Source organism: Seriola lalandi, unplaced genomic scaffold, assembly GCF_002814215.2.
Source record: "Seriola lalandi dorsalis isolate HSWRI2012SDOR001 ecotype SW California unplaced genomic scaffold, Sedor1 jcf7180002054556, whole genome shotgun sequence".
Taxonomy (NCBI): Eukaryota; Metazoa; Chordata; class Actinopteri; order Carangiformes; family Carangidae; genus Seriola; species Seriola lalandi.
The window spans coordinates 1,069,988-1,088,366 of NW_019525109.1; the positions used below are offsets into that span (position 1 = coordinate 1,069,988).

Sequence of the window (18,379 nt, forward strand, 5' to 3'; positions counted from 1 at the left end):
AGTATGCTACGTTGAATAGCCGTCAGGTACTCTTCAATCGGCTTTTTAAAACCGGTGGGTTAACCTCATAGAGACAAGCAAAGATAATTACATGTTTGAGATAATTACCAGAGCTTTCAAAGTCCATTTAGATGACACTCACGGAAACTGATTTTCTTTCTGATTTTCTTTCTCTGTGGCCTCTTCCCCTTCAGCTCTCGCTACAGACTCCTTGTTTACTCTCTGTGAGCTGAAATCCAAACAAAAACATTAACTTGAGTGCCCTCCCCTCCACGCTATCTAACCCCAAACAGAGCATATTCCTTTTTTTTTTCAGCTGTGAATGAAAAGGCAGGCGTGGCTTCTTAATGACATGTTTTGTTGTGGTTTCTTCGTTAGCTTAGCGTAGCCTGACTTACAGCCGCTGCGCTGGGATGTTCTCTGCAGATTCCTTGGAGACGGGTTGTTTGTGACGGTGGCCATTGTCAGAGGCTCGCAGGGGGTTAAGGGGGAGAGGAACTTTCCATTAGCTAAGTACACATGTGTTAAGCCAGGTTATTGTTTACTTAGCCAAAGAAACCACAGCAGGCCTCAGGGACAGACATGGCCGCCCATCATAAGTAACACGAGACACTAGCCAAGAACTTTATTTGCAATCGGGATCTTGTGGCTATCACAACGGAGTATCTGTGACACAGTGCAGCTCCACTGAGCTTCCAGCAATAATACATGACTTAAAAAACATCTAATAAATCAACCAAAAGAATCTAGAACCTAGTGAAAAAAAACAAATGCAATGAGGATGTCTGAAAATATATGAAGGCGTATAAGAAGCTCCTGACGTTCCTATTCTTTGAAGTCTCTCTGGCCTTGATTTGCTTAATCAGAATCACCCCTACTTGCTATTCCACCACAATAATAAAGAGGCTAAGAAACACACAAGTCACGTGGTCGCCTCTTTGTATCACTTGTTGAATCCTTAACAGCCGCCCCACATTCACTCCCCAATGGAAAAAAAAAAAAGGGGAGTTCAGGAGAGGGGAGGGAGGAGGGGGTGTAGAGGAGGGAGGGGGGTGAGTGGGGGTCAAACCTCTCCTCTATTCATCTACAAAAGCTGCTATTACCAACAATCACCACGATGATTCAAAGTTTGTACTAAGAACAGCAGCGTGCCACTGTAGGAGAGAGAGGGAATGAAAAAAGAGAGAGCGAGCGCCTGTTAAGTCGGGTGTAACTCGATCCATACTTCAACGAGAAGCGGATAGATTAGCGATAGCGGTGTACTGATTAGGAAAATAGTGGCTGACCCCAGCGGTCAGGGTTTCCATTGAGTTAGGAGGCGGGGGGGGGGGGGGGGGGGGAGAGAGGCAGGGGTCACTTTTTGACCGCCAGAGTTACCTAAACCAACACTGCTGGGTCTCACTGACCTGGAAACCAGCACTTGTATGGCATAACAGTGCCAATTGTTGGGAAAAGATACCGCGATAGCGCTATCAAGAGAAAATTCTTACACAGTGACCACAACACTAAGCTCACACAAGCAGGGTTTGTTTAGGCAAGATTGTGTGGGACATAAAGAAAAAAGCAACAGATCCCAAAACGTATAGTTGTTATTTCAGATTGCAGGCTATTCCACATTCTTTGAACATGATTTCAACAGCAAAAAAAACAAAACAAAACATAATGCTGTGAAAATGCCAGTTCCACAAAGCCTCTCTAATATAAAAATACCTCTCCACTAAATTAACTCAGCAGATCAACTGCTGAGCATTCATAATCATTTAAGTCTCTCTCACATCCACAAAAAGTCAGGCGGAGAATATTTTTAACGGAAATTTCAATTATTTCCAGCCCCACTTCAGCCTGCATGGCTCAATCAAGTAGAGGAGCTCTTGAGACTTGGAGTGAGTCCTCAGCACTATTAGTAGTGTTCTGCTCTACAGTGGAGAGCCCGGGCCCTCGGAGTTCATTAGCAAATTGCTGTGCCCCTCCTCTTGCTCTCTGTGCAATTAAAGACAACTGTGCAAATGACGTACAGCGGCGTGGAAATGCCTCCCTGCTTCTTTCGGCTGAGGTGAACATGTGTGCCAGGCAAATAGGGATGGCAATCAGCAGAGCGACTGCACGCACACTTCCACAACAACAAGAGGGCTGAGAGAGATATAGTCAGTGTGGACACAAGCCTCTCCACATTAAAGGCTTCTGCAAAATTCACTCAGAATAATAGAAATTTTATTGTGCCTTTTATGTTTCTACACAGCTGAGCTCAGAGCAGGATGTATATGTCTAATGGGGCAGCTGAAAATGTGCTGCTCAAGTGAAGAAATGAGGCAAACATGGTGGGAAGCTCTCCAGGGAGCGGCAGGGAAAGGGTTAACAAAGTCCAACTGGTGCTAACCAGTCACTCCACTCACATAGCACCTGAGGGGGGTGCTGCATTTATCAGGCCAGTCTGAACACACACATGCACATGCAGCAGCGTACACACAAACACACAGACATACACATATATGCATACACTTATAGACAGCTTGTGCACATTTGCACACACACACACACACACACACACACACACACACACACACACACACACACACACAGGAGAGTGAGCCCAAACTAGCTGGGCTGCATTCACAAGCCAGCGCAGAGCCTCTCTGACTTTTTCACCTCTCAGCTATGCTCTGCTTTCTTTTGAAAGGGGCGCTCAGCGTCCCTCCATATTCGCCTGCATAGACAGACTAAGAAAACAATGTAAAGCCATGTAAAGAATATTCTGAAAATTACTGTTATGACGCAAGGGTGCATAATGCAGCAAGAAAGTCAGCGTTGTTGAATTGTTGAGTTTAATAAATTCAAAGTATTTTTTTTTCCTCTGACATTTTTTTTCTCCTCTCCTGCTACAGTCGCCTCACTGGAATAAATTGCTTTATGAATAAATGAGCCTGCTTTCTCCGTCTTGTTAACATTGTTCTTTTGTGCAAATTCTCAGCATTTTTTTCCAGTCCACTTCAACTTTATGCCCGAGGGCATATATTAAAAATACATATGGAAAGAGATAATGCACACACAACGCAAATTCGTTAAGGATGTCACTGCCTAACAACTGCAGATAAGATGTCACAAAAATAGCCCAAAAAATTCAAAAAATATATATTCAGCCACAAGTAAGTCATGAAGTGCAGTGCCATTAGATTGACAATATAAGTATTCAGCAGAGGGAGGCATGCAACCTCTCCCTGTTTAGATATGCCCATTTACACACAGCCTGCTGCTGTGGACGGTCTCTATGTTATTGTACTGGAACATCAGCCCATCCCTCAATATTACACATCTGTCAAAAAGTTTTCCCTGCATTTTAATGCAAACTATGCCTGTGGGTGATTTATATTATTCTGTCAGCGTAAACATAAGCTTGTGTGGTTGTGTCCTGAATTGGCTATATGTGAAGACCTTCATTATATTAAATTAGGCCACGTCTTCATCTTACAGTCAATTAAAGATCGGCATCAGTGCCCCCAAGCACAACGTAATTTCCTTCATACACCTACAAACCCATGGGTTTTAACACACTCCATTTCCATATCTATACACCATAAGGCTTCCCTTCATGTCCTGACCTGTCTATAAAAAAACTTTCGACAACAGAATCCCGAGAGAATACAAGGAGCCGTTCAAAGAGACACTTAAATGCACAAGTGGTGTCTGTGTTATTTAATTCTGTTTCTGGATTAAATGAAGTATTATCTTCCGGGTGATCTTTCTCATTTCCATAATCAGACATAAGGGCCGCGGATAGAGGAGTGCATGCGCGCCGGGGTGGGGGTGCTCCCAGTCGGGCCCCAGTCCGCTCCCAGTCCTGCCATTGAACCCAGGACATAAAAGCCGGTGGCTGTCTCTCTCTCCACTCAGACCAGCCACTCAACCATATGGAAGTCCGCGGATTTAAATTATTTAGCCTAATCGCTTCATTACTTTTTATGTCGGACTATTCAACTAATCCCTTTAATTTGGACACTTGTTTTTTTTCCCCTCATCGGTATCCGTAGGTTAAAGCCGCTACTCTCCTAAAACTATTCCTTAAAACTCTGTGATAGTTGAACTTATTGAAACATGGTCTCATAGCCTGCAACCACGTCTCCCGCGCAAATGACTGGAGCTATTAATGGCCGAAAATCCAGATTTGCATAATTCTAATCATCGGTTGCTGTTATCATTATTTAACGGCAGTGTGTGGACCATTAGGGTCATGCCTGTGCGCACACTACAATGTCCCCGGAGTGCCAACAGTCAGTGGAGCACATAATGAAGGCTGTGGTTATCTCTGATATCTGCACAAAAGGAAACACTCCCTAATCTACCTTTAATACCCGCTGCTTCTATAGCTTTCGAAAATAAACGCTCTTATTGGCGCTGAATCTGTGCGCTCTGAGCGAAATGAAGGAGGGGGAGAGGAGGGGTCTCGATAAGCAATGTGCACTCATGTCTAAGGAAAAATACTGACAAGACGCGTAATGAACCGTGAACTTCACAGTGGAGAAACCAAGGCACCTAAACCACAGTTTGCAGCCCATTCTGCTGCTGCTGCTGCTGCTGCTCTCTCCTGGGCTTCACGACGCGAGAGGAGCTGATAACGTTTGGTTTTGTTTCCAAAAGAGACAGAGAGGGGAGAGGGAAATGGAGAGAGAGGCACTAAATTAAAATCGACATGAAACAGGTCAAGTTTATGGCGATGCTTTTTCGAGCTAATCTTCCCAGGTCGGTTCCGGGTTCAAGTCTTAATGGGCCAATAATAGCAACGTTATTCAGAAAATTTTTCATTCCGATGGATGGAATGTAAAACGGCCCTAATCATATGCAAATAACAGCGCAGCAGAGTAGTGACCCAGAATAGCTGAATAACCAGCAGGGAGAACACACACACACACACACACACACACACACACACACATACACACACACACACACAAAGAGAGGGAGAGAGAAAGAGATGTACCTGATCAAGGGCCACCGATGATCTTGTGATTTCCTCGCTGTCTGATTTGGACCCGCCCTCTCTGTCGTCTATGACCAAGTCGATGGGCATCTTGCCTTTCAAGCAGCTGATGTACCGGTGACAGAAATTATCACACAGCTCGTGTACCTACAGGGAGAGGAGGCAGAGGCGTCACACACTCACCCAAAAGGGACATCATCACACAGCAGTGACATGTGCAACTCTCTCTCTCTTTTTCTCTCTCTCTCACACACTCACACTCACACACACACACACACACACACACACACACACACAATTACAGCCTTTGACATGCAAAAGAGCCCCGAAGAGTTTTTAGGCTATTTGGGAAACCCCTGATGACCGCCGCACAGTTGTTGCTTCTAACATATTGAACTATTTTAAAAGATGAAACAATGACTGACGCTGTGATTAATTATTAAATATGATTTATTTATTTATTTTGCTTCCAAAACGTTTTTTTTAAAAAAAATATTGCTTCACCTTAGCTCAGAAATTATAAAATGTGAAAATAGATCACTGAACTCCTCCAGGACGAGGCGTGTCCCGATCCCGTGCCGTGCCGTGCCGTGCCGTGTTGGCAGCGCGCACCACCCGGGCTGTGATACTAACTTTATTTTTATTTTTTTTCTCCTCTCAAAATAGAGATATCGTCGAAAATTGACAGTGACAAGAGGGCTCAGGGGCTACAACGCACTCAACACCCGTGTTAAATTCATCATCGGTGCCCCGGGTAGTGGCCATTAGAGGAGGGTGACCCGCTTGACTGACATTTAAGGTAAACTGTTTCATTTCGGCTACTTATTACATTATCGCTGCTAATGCGGCGCGTCCTGCTGCATGGGACACTAAATGTCAGATGCATGTGCAGGAAAATAAAGCAGTGCAGTGAAGCTTCTAACTGTATTTAGAGGAGTGAGTTTCCTTCATTGCTGCACAACATGGCTACAGCTTTTATTTAAGCTCCAACCTGTGTCACAGATCTGTGAGAGAGGCGCAGAGATGAGTTATAAAAGTAAAACTTTTAACAGCTTTTACAGTGTTTCGCGGTGTTAGAGTTCAGGTTAAAGTTGACTGTAGAGACTACTGTAGTCCATCTGATACGGAGGCAAATCAGAGTTTTACACCCACCACTCCTTCTATCCACAGATGGCTGCCTGGGGCCTTTTGCCCTCCACAGAGAATCGTTTCTAAAAACCCGCAAAAGTTCGACTATATGTTTCACCTTGCATGCAATTTCTGCCAGCATTAAACTTCATTAAAACGTGCGGGGAGATTTGGGCACAGAGATATCCGTTCCAGTTGTAACAGCTTGCGTCGTGATTAAACGCGGAAGAGAAATGGCCCCATGATTGATTTTGACGCTAATTATAACCGACTAGCAAAAATACATTTATGCAAATACAGCCCATAGGTCTGAAGTGGCACACTGGACAGAAATGGCGAGAGAATATTACCTTCTCCAGCTCCAGAAGATGAAATCGTAAAACTTGAATGGCTTGAATCATCTGAAAAATTAAAATAACAATAAAAAATGAGCTGCTCACATCTCTTGATATTAAACAGGCACGTTTCTCTCAATACAAGTAACTGCAGATGAGGAAAATATTCATGTGAATGGATTTTATGTGGAACTGATATTAAAACTTGGACGTTATTGCAATATGGAGAGCAGGCACACAGCACAGGCTGGCGCTGCAATAAGCCTCAGAGTCAGAGATCTATTAGCCACCAACTAGTCGTGAGGAAAACGTTATTCTCATATCACAGTCAAAGCACCAAACTGCACAAAGTGAAGAGCAGGAACAGAATAAGTTTCCAGGCAGAGTTCAAAGGGTTGTGACAGCTGCCAAACAGCGGCCCTTCATCTGCAGATACAACCGGGGGCCATCGTGATATCAAACAGCCCAAAAAGAGGAACATCACCTCCAATCGTGCTTTCAATTTTCAGCACCACACATGGCTCTCTGACACACATGTACATTATACATGCAAACAACAGCTGCTACATTCAAACCCCTGATCAAATATGACAAATCTCATTTGTGACTTGAAATAAAATATTATGCATCTTACCAGATTATCCAATTCTGGATTCGATGAAAATAAAGGCTTTTCTGCCCGAATCTAAAAGCAAAAACATTTTCAAAAAAATACATGAATATAAACAGTTATAAAGTTATAAATAATATAGGACGTAAGATTAAATAATACATGCAAGTATTGAAAAATGTGTGTGTTAATTCCCACTTTACGCACAGCAAACACATTGTAAGAAATTAAAACATTTTACATACTTTACAACTTTTTTTTATTTTTTTTTTTATCTGTGACTGTGGTTTTATTTTTCTCTCAATGCAGATTTAACTTTACGCACAAAAGTCAGAGCTCCACACTTTGGACATGCAGGTAAGAGCTCAACCAGCCCGAGCATGCAGAAGAGAAAAAAAAAAAAAGAGTCAAACTCTCCTGACCTGTTTTGCAAACACTGCTATGTCTTCATTGAAAGATTCCGATGAACAGACGTCTCCTCCCGCCACCCCGGGCTCTCTGGGGGTGCAAGTCGCTAATTCACATTTCTCAAAAATCAGTGCAAGCAAGGGGAACAGGGGGTGCCTGGGAACACACACAATAGCAAATGTCACCAGAGAGAACAGCGCCGGGGTCAAGACTACTCCAGGCTAGATTTAGCCAGCCATGCTACTCTTCAGCAACTCGCCCATGGGGACTGCTGCTGCAGCCTCTGCTATTATATTATGCAGAGGCTCGGAGAAGGGCTGCAAACAGCGGGCAGACTCCTGTGATTAAATCTAGGCGCGCCTAATAGCATAAAAGCTTTAGAGTCAGTCAAACAATTTCTTGCACAGGTCTCCGTTTGGATCGTGTGTGTGTGTGTGTGTGTGTGAGTGTGTGTGTTTGTGAGTGTGTGTGTGTGTGTGTTTGGTCAAATCCTTTGAAGCTGTAGGTGAATGAGTGTGCGCACATTTATGTATTATTTGTTCTTTAAGTCATCAGAGTAAATATGTGCAGCCTGGTAAAGCTTTCAGGGCAACATGCCTCCTCAAGTTGTGTCATTATGGCGTCAGATGGTGAAACTCTTAGTGACATGTTCAGCCACCGTGAAAACACAATGCTTGGAATTTTTAATTGACCTCTGTAAAATAATAAATGACATGCATATGTCAGATTTCCCTTAAACATTATATATTTTTAATTTACAGAGGCCTGGTACATTACACACAATTAATTAAAATGGTTCAAGGAGAGAAGGTAATTATTTTGCTCATAATTAAGGATGAAACGTAGAAAAGAAACCGAGCAAGTTAATTCTAAAAAAAAAAAATAATGATAAAAAATAGAAGTTGTAATTAAATAAAGCTTTGTCTCGTCATTATTCTTCAGAGTGAAAATAAAATTTTCAGTGAACCACTGAAGAGCAGGACATCCATGAGACAGCCTCAACAAGTTTCCTTTCTACTCCTCCAGTGTTTGTTCAGTTGTTTACTCAGCAGAAACATGTGGTAAACATGAGTGACGCTAAAAGCATTAAATTCCAAACTGTGCAAAAATTAAAGAACAACAGAAGCCCCGTGCAGACACACTCCTGCTCAGCGCCTGTGCAGCACTTTGGGCTCCAGTGTTTTTGCTCAAACACTTGAGCGGGACACTCGGCTTGTCCCGGGCAGGGAGCCGGTGTTGTTCCGTAATAAGCACCCTTGCACTGAAAAGCAGCCCCTGCACATTTGGCGTTGTTTTTCCTGTTTCTGACTTTGCACCCACTAGCCCACCCCGGCTGCTCCCTCCGGGCCTGGATCCACGCCTGCCCGCCAGAGAGCGAGTTTCCCCGCGGACCGGAGGCTTGCACCTACCCGTATATAGCGTCTTTATCTCTCTTGAGAGCGTCGTTAACGGAGGAGCCCATACTGGGAGGCATGGTGTTGGTGTGGGCGGTGTGCGGGTACTGGTGAGAGTGCAGCTGGGGCCCGTGGTTGAGGTGCACCGCCTGCATGGACCGGGCGCCGTGCGGGTCTCCGTACATGGTGGTCGGGATGCCCACCCCGTCCATCGCGTAGTGGGGCAAGTCTTCGTACTGCACACAACAAACACGCGGGTCCACAGTGAATACACATGCACAAGAATATATCAGACTCTGGCTCTAACTTTGCTGTAAAAGCACAAGTCAGGAAAATATTATAAAAGTTCTTGAAGGCTGGAGGAGAGAGACTTTCTTTTTTCTTTTAAAAAGGGTCAAGTAAAAATCTGTCAGCTGAGCGAAATAGTTTCATTCATTTCCAAAAACAGTCGAAACGTTTCAACATTTTTTCTCCATTGAAGTGTTTTCCTGACACAATTGCCCCGATCTGCTTTTTAGTTTTCTTTCAAACGACTGATACGTGTCAAACAGGCAAAACAGGAGAAACAAATCCCCCCTGTGAGTTGTTTAATTTTTTTTTATAGTTTAAGAAAACAAGTTTTACAGACTGAGGTCGAAGTGACTTGTTCAGCAGGACGCTGTTTACAGAAGGAAAACTACAGCAACTTATTCTGAAGTGAAAACTACTTTTGTTCTCAGCTCGTTCACAGTGACAACAAACATGAATTATTCAATATGTTCAAAATTACTGAGAGTACAAAATAGTGAAACTATAGCAACGTGGCTCTGTTATCAGAATTATCCTTATTATTATTATTATTACCATTGAGCAATTGGGTTTTATGAGCCTGCTGTCCAGTGTTTTCACTGTGCACAACAACAACAAATGTCCTCAACTTGTTAATTGCAGTGTTTTCTAATTTTAAAGGCTCATAATTGTGCAGCATGTTATTACCTATCAAGCAGACTGTGATCAGCGCCATGCAACAAAAGCAAGTCAACGCGTGTTGTGTATTTCAGACCATGTTAAACCGGAGCTGGATATTCAAACTTTTTTCACGTGTCAGTTTCGACTTAAATAATGTAGAGTCGTCTTCCCCTTGTTGTTTGGTAGTTATTAAACACGCTGCCGGGTTGTTAACACGCTGGCTCGTTGATTCGGGTCTGCAGAGCTGAAATAAAATCTTTATTTGAGGTGTGCTTCTCTAACAGATGAAGAAAAGAGGGGTTTGAATTATTGATATTGCTCTCTGAAAGTGACAAACAAGTGCCGGGGTAAGAGTAAAAAGCATTATCGCTTAAAGCTGAGCATTTCGACCCTAAAGGAAAAGAGGTGCAAACCCCAGCGTGGTGCAGCTCCGGTGCCAGACTAATCAGCTAAATGTGGCCAGTGTGTCCACAACATCTCTGCTTTTACACCGTTTACTGCCCGTGTGAAGATCCAGCCGCTGTTCCGAAGCAGTCCCGGGGTGTATGAATCAAAGCGTTTGTCATCACCTCATTACTAAAAACTGCCTCACTGGCATTATGCTAATATTGCGTCTTTTAGCACACTTTACAGCGGACAGTCTGAGCATGAAGCAGAAGAACTGACGGTGAAATTAGGATTTTTTTTTTTTTTTTCCTTTTAAATGTTTTCTCATAAACGCTCCACTCAACCTGAAATCTTGACGGAACAGTCTGAGGAGAAATGCGGAGATTTGTTTTGCCTCTATGCCCTCCCCCATTTCGCTTCCAGTAACTGGCCTGTCATAACTAATCTAAAAAACATAGCCGATGTGAGATATGATCACGCTTCCAATGTCCCTCGGTGGGCCGGTTTGTGGAGCAAACGAGTGTGGCCGTGCGTAATACCGTGCCAAAAAGACGACAAACGTGAAATTGTGTCTCCATGTGTCAGCGAGACGGCAGAAACTTTCGCCGCGAGTGTGTGTCCGTGCGGGTATGTGTGTCATTAAGCCACGTTACAGTGCAGGATTGCATTCAAGCACAGTAGACTTAGAGAAACTTTTTTAGGGGGGATAGCCCTACGTACCCGTTGCGCCATAACCCTCCTCACTCCCTGGTCGTCCTTTCAGTTTAGATAAATCCCCTCTGAGGCCAGGGTGGAGACGAAATGAAGAAACAAAATCCAAATAAATGGGAAGATGTTTCAGCCAAAATCCCGTATGCCTTTTTTTTCCACGGAACGATGAAGCCAGCCCCCGCTTTCTGCGCAAGTTTAGCCCAGGCGCGGCGAATAGGTCCTCGGCTATCCTCGGGGCAGCGGCGCCAGACTCCTTTCCCAAAACCAGGGTGAAAATAAAATAGCCCCTCAAACAGAACTGGCGACTCTCATGGCTTTTTGCCACTCCGCCTGTCAGTCAAAACGCGAGGGCTTGTCAAAAGTACCGGATGAATGATGGTCCGACGCGCGTCTCCACGGGATCGGCACCACCTAAATGTTAATGGTCACAATCACAGTTAAAAAATGAAGCAGCTCTCCTCTCGTTTTCTTTGATCACTCTCGGCTCCCGGCTTGATTTTCTTATGCAAAAGCGTCTAGAGATCAAGAGGAGGTGGGGTGATAATTCTGGCTTAGGCTTTCTTAAAGGAGCCACGATCGATGCTGTGCGTGTGTACGTCTCTATGTGTGTGTGTGTGTGTGTGTCTGCATGTGTGTGAGTGCGTGTGTATGCGTGAGCCGCCTGCCCGTTTGTGTACAATGGATGTGTGTGTTGAGCTGAGGAGGAGCGGAGGATCCCGACCAGACTGCTGAAACCCGGAAGTAGTGGTGGCCATAACAGGTCGCGTCTTACACAACGCACCGGGCTGCAGCAAGTCGTGCGGAGAGGAGGGGGGTGGTGGGAGGACTCAAGCGAGCCCAGCCAGCCGCACTGCGAGCTGGAACAACACGGGGATAAACACAGAATATCCACCTATGACTCCAGCTGCATGTCTCATCCTCATAAACCGACTTTACTCGTCAGTCTGGACTCGTTTGTAAACACTGACGCGGTTGAATGTCGGGATGACGCCTTCATCATCCACTTCTCTGCCTGTAAACACTTTATTTGTTTTTACGACTTATTGAACCTGCTCTCAACTTTGCTGTGAGGTATTGTCAGGTATGTTATCAAGAGCCTATGTGGTCTGAAGTGTAGATTTACTTTGTGCTGAGTTTCACTTTATAATCAATCATTTCATTTCTATGGTCATAAATGAAATCATAGATCTAAATCCAGCTCATTTGAATAGTTTTATAGTCAGCCCAGAGCTCTGATGAGCTGTCAGCGTCACGTCTGCATGAAATCCACACTGTATGCTGCAGCCAGAATCCAGTCTTGCAGGTTTTGGGCCTCTCGCAGTTCATTAACTATCAACAGTATTACAGTCTGTTTGTTTCCACCTTTGCATAAGATGTAAGACAGGAAATGCACGACCTGAACTTCTTGCACTCCAGAGAAATAGAACAATAAATGCAACTTTTTCCCAAGTTATGTGGCAGCACTGGTTAGATTTAAATTCAAGAATTGATGGTTTTTTAATGCAAAAGCAGTGTAATTAGTCTCAATCTTTCCACTGAGAGGAGGTGTGAAGGCTGGGTCTTAAACATGGAAACGTTGCAGTGGCTTTTCAAAGCATCTTCTATGTCTGAACAACAGTTCACATGTCGTCTGTCCCTCTCCCCCACAGCAGCGCTGAATGGGTCGCTCCAGTCTGCCCGGGCTGTCCAATGGCAGAGAGGCACAGAGATGGGAGCCCCCTATTGGCTCCCCACATGATCGATCCGCGGGCTGATTGATCGGTTATAGGCCACATTGGCAAGAAAGGCGCAAAACAAAACGTCGTCTGCCAGTGGAAAACACACACTTTGCGTTTCCCATCAGCCTCTGCAGCCTGTGAATTCACCAAAAACACACAATATTTGGCCAAGATCTCTCTCCCTCTCTCTCTCAAACACACACACACACGCACGCACATACACACTAATTTTCACATCACAAGCTTAATTACTCACTTGTAAATGCACTCACACTTTGACTGAACTTCTCCAAACCAAACAGCCGCATATTCAGATTAGGATTTTGTCAACTCTCGTCTCTCTGAGCAGATACTGATATTGATTCAACTCTCTTCATAATGAACCGTTCGCTTGAGTCTTCACTGGTTTGCAGAGCAGAGATTGTAAAAGTTTGGTCAAATATTGATGAGCTTTAATTTATGGAAGAGAAACCTGGATTCTTGAGTAATTTCAAGAGCAGTAATGACACCACTCAGTAATGTGTGGATTTAAATTAAGATGAATTTGAATTTACGTTATCTCGTTATGTTTGATTCCTCACTGGGATATAAAGGGGAGCAAATCTTATTTCATTTAGTTTATCAAGTTTTTTTTAATTATGAAAGGTAAGTTTAACTACCTCAAAATGTGTTTAAGATATTTATGAGATATTTCAAAGGATATGAAGTAATTTAAAAACAGGATAAATTACATGGACAGGATTAATTTTAAGGGAAGACGCGCACGTGAAGCATTTTCACAAATTCTAGTAGATTTTTGTTTATTTTTGCGGTTGTTTTCCACTTGCTGAGAGGCTCACCCAACTTTTTTTTTTTGTATTTATTTCTCAGCTCATCATACATGAATGAAGAGTGTGTAAAAGAGCCACATTATCTCCTGATTATACTCATGAGGTGTTGCTGGTCGGTGACAGCCTGTTTGAAGGAGTTTTTTTCTCCCCCCGTGCAGCGCGTCCAGTCATCGATCATCTGCCCCCGGTGCCAGAAACGGTGTCATAACATGATAATGCGGCTTCACACATTCGCCGGTGATTCCTGTGGCAAAAAAAAAAAAAACCCGAGCGCTGGGATCCGATGGGACAATTTTACAGGCATGAAATGACTTTCAAAGCCTCCCGCAGTCCAGCCGGCGAGGCTCCGGGGCGCGGACAGCAGAGAAGCCGGGAAGCCGCGCAGGACGCACGGACTTTTACGCACAGAGATGCCGGATCAAACAATAATCCCGTGTAAATGTGCTCATCGAGTTTGTTAATTCACTTATTTGTTGGTGAGTAGAAGCTCTCCTTCTCACATTCCTTTTATGTTTTTACTGCATATTAAATTATTAAAAATCTTAGGAGATATTTTCTACAATGGAAGATATTTTTAATTAAAGGAGAAGCTGATGTTTTAATCCACTTTCAGATAAACGTGTGTGTTTAGTGTAACACAAACAGGATAACATTGCTCACTACACCACAAGGTAAACTAAATTCTAGTCAGTCATTGAGAAGAAATGAGCCTAAATTAACATGAAAGGAGATCACATCACTGTAAAATAACTACTATGGCGTTATAAAGCAATTAAGCTTCTTCAATTAGCGTCTATAAAAGCAAAGTGGAGCTCCACTTTCTCTCCTGGAGTTGCTTTTTCGTGAGGGTCAGCGCATTTTGGCATCCTGAAAAGAGAGCAGGGGGGGCAAATACCGTCATTTCTGTTTAATCCGCTTTGCGTTGACGGTAATGCTTTGAGTCGTTTCAATAAAATCAGCAGGTATTACTTTCAAACGCTTGAATGTAAATTGACAGCATGTTTGACTGGCGAAACCAATGAAAGCGTTATTAGATGGCCTGTGCGCCTTGACTTGTGCTGTTGGGAGACAAAGGCAAGTTGCAGGCTTTATGTTGGTTTATGAAAACACACGTATTATACAGAAATTTCAATGTCTAAGAAGTGTTTTCCTCACTGGGTTGCATATTACTATTTTTAGTCCCCACCAGTTATTTTTAGCTCAGAGAAATGTTGTTAGAAATATCGCAAATTGAACTTTATTATTAATCCGTGCAGTTTTGAGTAAAAATAAAATACATGAATAAATAAATAAATAAAACAGCTTCAGGTCAGAGATGTGAATCACTGTCCGGCTCTGTGTGATCGCCTGCATCGCTGCTCGTCCGCGGCGGTTTGAAGAAGCAAGGAGCAAACTGGGAGCCCGAGGAGTCAAACTGAGGTCAAACTTTTTGCAGCCCCGCAGCTCTGCGCCCAGACGTGTTGGGATCTGCAGGAAAAAAAAAAGGCCACCGAGCCTCTGCTTTGTGTCACTGCTGCTGCAGCACACAGGCAGCCAGGGAGACCTGCTGCAAAGTTTTCACAGCTTATCTAATTACATGAAACTACTAGTATATTATCGTCTGTCAGAATACCCAGCCGGATTCATTAGGGTGCGTTTAGGGCGCTGTGGGCTGCGGGCTGAAGTGATTCAGTCAGAAAAAGGCGCTCGGCTTTGTACAAGCAAATGATTTCTCTTGCCTCAGAGATTTAGTTGAGAAGTGAGTGTAATGAGCTAGAATATGAGGTAGCACGCATGTATAATCCAGCGCCACATCAGAAAAGCACACATGGTTTACACCCTGATTCTCGTTTTGAAATAGTTACTAATTAATGAAAGTGGAATGAATTATTCTAATATTCAGTTTATTGTAACAGGAGGATTGGGTGGGATTTTTGTCAAAGTTTGGTGATTTTCTATTAAAGAAATATCTCGGGAGAATAATTACATGGCACCGAAAAACATCATGGTAAATACATTGGCTTGTGGTTAATGGTGTAAAATTACAGCTGTGGTATAGTGGAAATAATAGCATCTATGTGCAACATTAATTTTAAACCATGAAACCAGCTACATTATTTTTTAAATCAAGTGTAACTCCTTTCCCTCAGAGTATTCACTTCTGCTGGATCCTGCAGTTTGGCTCAAATGTTCCTCTGAGCTGCTCTCGTCTCTCACACACATTAATGCTTAATCATTTGCGCCTTCTACCGGAGCTGCAGGAAATTACACGTAATGCAGAAATGCAGACGAAGAGTCCTGCTCTGATAATTGAGATCAATAGCAAAAAGTAAGACCCCTGCAAGAGAAATCTACCGTGTGCCCACTTCTTTATTTCTCATCTTCCTCTGCATGCTGCACTAAATGCAGAATACACTGTATGTATATGCAGTATACAATATACTGAATCTATGAAGAAATGACTTGTGATATTTCTCATGATCTCTGTTTATGTAAATAATTAAACATGCTAATAAAATACACAACTGCGCCTGTCATCTTTTGGTGTGTCGCCTTTTATTGCAAATATTCAGTGGGTGTAGTGTTCATGTGTTTGTTTCATTTAAAGATAGAATGATAGGCTACTAATCGCAAAAAGGGGATCTGCTCATTTCCATTGCTGCATTTACTGTGAATGTGACATGAGAAACATTTTCTGTAGAAATAATCTTTGGGCTTTTCTGGAGCTCCAAGTGACGGTCAAACACATCTGCAAACATAAACAACTTCCAAACTGAGGCAAGACTCGAGACGGAAGAATGGATTCAATTTGGTGCACAAATCAAACTAAAGTCGTCTCCTTTCCAGATGTTTTGTGTAAAACTATAATGCGTTTTTGAATCTAAAAATAGCCACTTAAAGCTTCATTTAGTCAAAGCCCTTAAAGTATGAAAACTGCTGCTGCTGCTGCTTTCTCTCTGAACAGCTGATATGTAGGTGTTGCGTTAATGTGAACATGTGGATTCATGAAAAAGAACCGCAAACTACTGAACAGACACAAAAGCTGCTTGGATGTGACAGCCACACTGACACCACTGCATCACACCTATAGATACATATGTGATGAACCGCTGCTTTCCTATGTGAGAACTGTGTCAAATTAGATGCATACATACGCACACACATATATATATATAGAGAGAGAGAGAGAGAGACAGAGAGAGAGAGAGAGAGACAGACATATAAACATACACATTGAAGCAAGTACATGAACACGTACACACACACACACGTACACACACACACGTACACACACACGTACACACGTACACACACGTACACACGTACACACGCACACACACACACACACACACACACACACACACACACACACACACACACACACACACACAGCAGAGGCCTGCACCAGTAGCTGTACTAAATGCTGCCAGTCAATTTTCACATTGTGCCACTGGCCACCAGGTCAGCAGCTCCACTTTTACTCTGAAAGGCTGCCGAGTCTGAATTAACCCCACAGATAGACAAGAGAGCTCATCACTCTGTCACACACACCTCCTTACCTCCCTCTCTCCGTCTCCTCCTCCCGCTCTCTCTCACAATGTCTCTCGCCCTCCCCTTCCAGCAGCATTTGTCACCACCGCTATTATTTCAGGTGTGCTAATGGTGTCGCAGACACTTCTGCTGAGAGAGAGAGTGAGAGAGAGGGAGGAAGAGACAGGACGGTATGAAAAGAGGAGGGCAGAAGGAAAGAAGGGAGAGCAGGAGGAAAGGAGTATCAGCATCATCATCATCATCATCATCATCACATGAATCAAAAATCCAGGGTTGAAGGGTTTGGGCGAGGTAAGGGTAAGGGGGTGTCACGTGTCGGGCAGTCACACCATTCAGGGTGGAGGGGTAAGGGTGGCAGTGGGTGAATGGGTGAGGATGGGGGGTTGTCACACTTCCCACAGATACTGTGAATTGATCAGCACCTTAGAGAGAGAGAGAAAGGGAGGGAGGGGGTGAGGAAGGGAAAGTGAGAAAAAAGGAAAGCGGCAAAGCAAGGAGATGAAGGATGACGATGAGGAGTGGAAAAAGCTGGGTGTTGGAGCCGGGGCTATAAAACCAGGAGGGGGAAAAAAAACACAGAGCGATAGGAAGGGAGGAGTGAGGGGAGGCTGCAGAAGAGGTGTGAAGACTCATCTTTTCCTGGATGGGTGTGAGTTTAGGCTGGAGCGCAGAGTGGCCTGGGAGCACAGCATAGCCTAGTGGTAATAAACCAGCAAACCCCAGTAGAGAAACAGCCAACATCAGCTATAAGGAAGCCATATGAAGGGCTTTGATTCAAGATGTAATACTCAGTCCGTGTTGGAAATGTTACACAATTATACAACTTCACATGCAGCATGTTACTGTGTTGACGATCAGAGCCGACAGAGCTTTACTTTGGTGACTGTGCCACAACATATTTCAAATAACAGATATCCAACTTTAAATGAAACATGCTAAATTCTCTGAATTATATAATATAATATAATATATCCCTGAATCTGTAAAAGAGCAATGAAGGCCATTCAAAATGATTCATGTCTGGATGTAACAAGTGAACGTTTTTGCTAAATTCAACTGTCATGTTGGTTTTAAACATCGTGTCCACAATATGAATATACACTGTTACCTAAAGTTTGGCTGTACAATATAATGTAGAGGATCTGTATTTTTGGTAAGTAAAGGGACTTTTATTTTGACAAGCAAAGCTTCACAGAACCTGCTCCTGGTTGTTTTTGTGTTATTTTGTGGATGTTTCTTTAAAGGATAGATATTCAGTTCAGGAGAAAAGTACAATAAAAAGCAAACACACTGTTTTCTCCAGCTTTTACAGCTCAACTGTGCCACATGACCTCTTTTTTTCACTTTCAGAGTAAAACCATTCCTCCACATGATGGGCGGTTTCTTGCCCGAGTGACTGGTAGAATA

General features: G+C 43.4%; 1 protein-coding gene and 1 long non-coding RNA gene across 3 annotated transcripts in view; one reads left to right on the plus strand and one right to left on the minus strand.

Annotated features, from left to right (window-relative positions):
- The window catches only part of meis1b (Meis homeobox 1 b), an 88,007-nt gene extending 76,417 nt beyond the window's left edge, over positions 1 to 11,590 (minus strand). Inside the window, exons 1-6 of the mRNA XM_023415729.2 lie at positions 10,903 to 11,590; positions 8,863 to 9,083; positions 7,468 to 7,609; positions 7,070 to 7,120; positions 6,451 to 6,501; positions 4,973 to 5,119 (exon numbers count right to left, since the gene is read on the minus strand). Of these exons, the coding sequence (XP_023271497.1) occupies positions 4,973 to 5,119; positions 6,451 to 6,501; positions 7,070 to 7,120; positions 7,468 to 7,609; positions 8,863 to 9,083; positions 10,903 to 10,914 (624 nt within the window). The 5' untranslated portion in view covers positions 10,915 to 11,590. The remainder of the gene's footprint in view (positions 1 to 4,972; positions 5,120 to 6,450; positions 6,502 to 7,069; positions 7,121 to 7,467; positions 7,610 to 8,862; positions 9,084 to 10,902) is intronic.
- Positions 11,591 to 11,744: 154 nt separating this feature from the next.
- Positions 11,745 to 15,945, plus strand: LOC147818592 (uncharacterized). 2 transcript variants are annotated; one of them, XR_015437829.1, is made up of 3 exons: positions 11,745 to 11,974; positions 12,543 to 13,917; positions 15,571 to 15,945. It is a non-coding gene; the product is annotated as an uncharacterized LOC147818592 (long non-coding RNA). The 2 variants fall into 2 exon arrangements; XR_015437828.1 differs by having other exon boundaries at positions 12,543 to 15,945.
- The last annotated feature ends 2,434 nt before the right edge of the window (positions 15,946 to 18,379 follow it).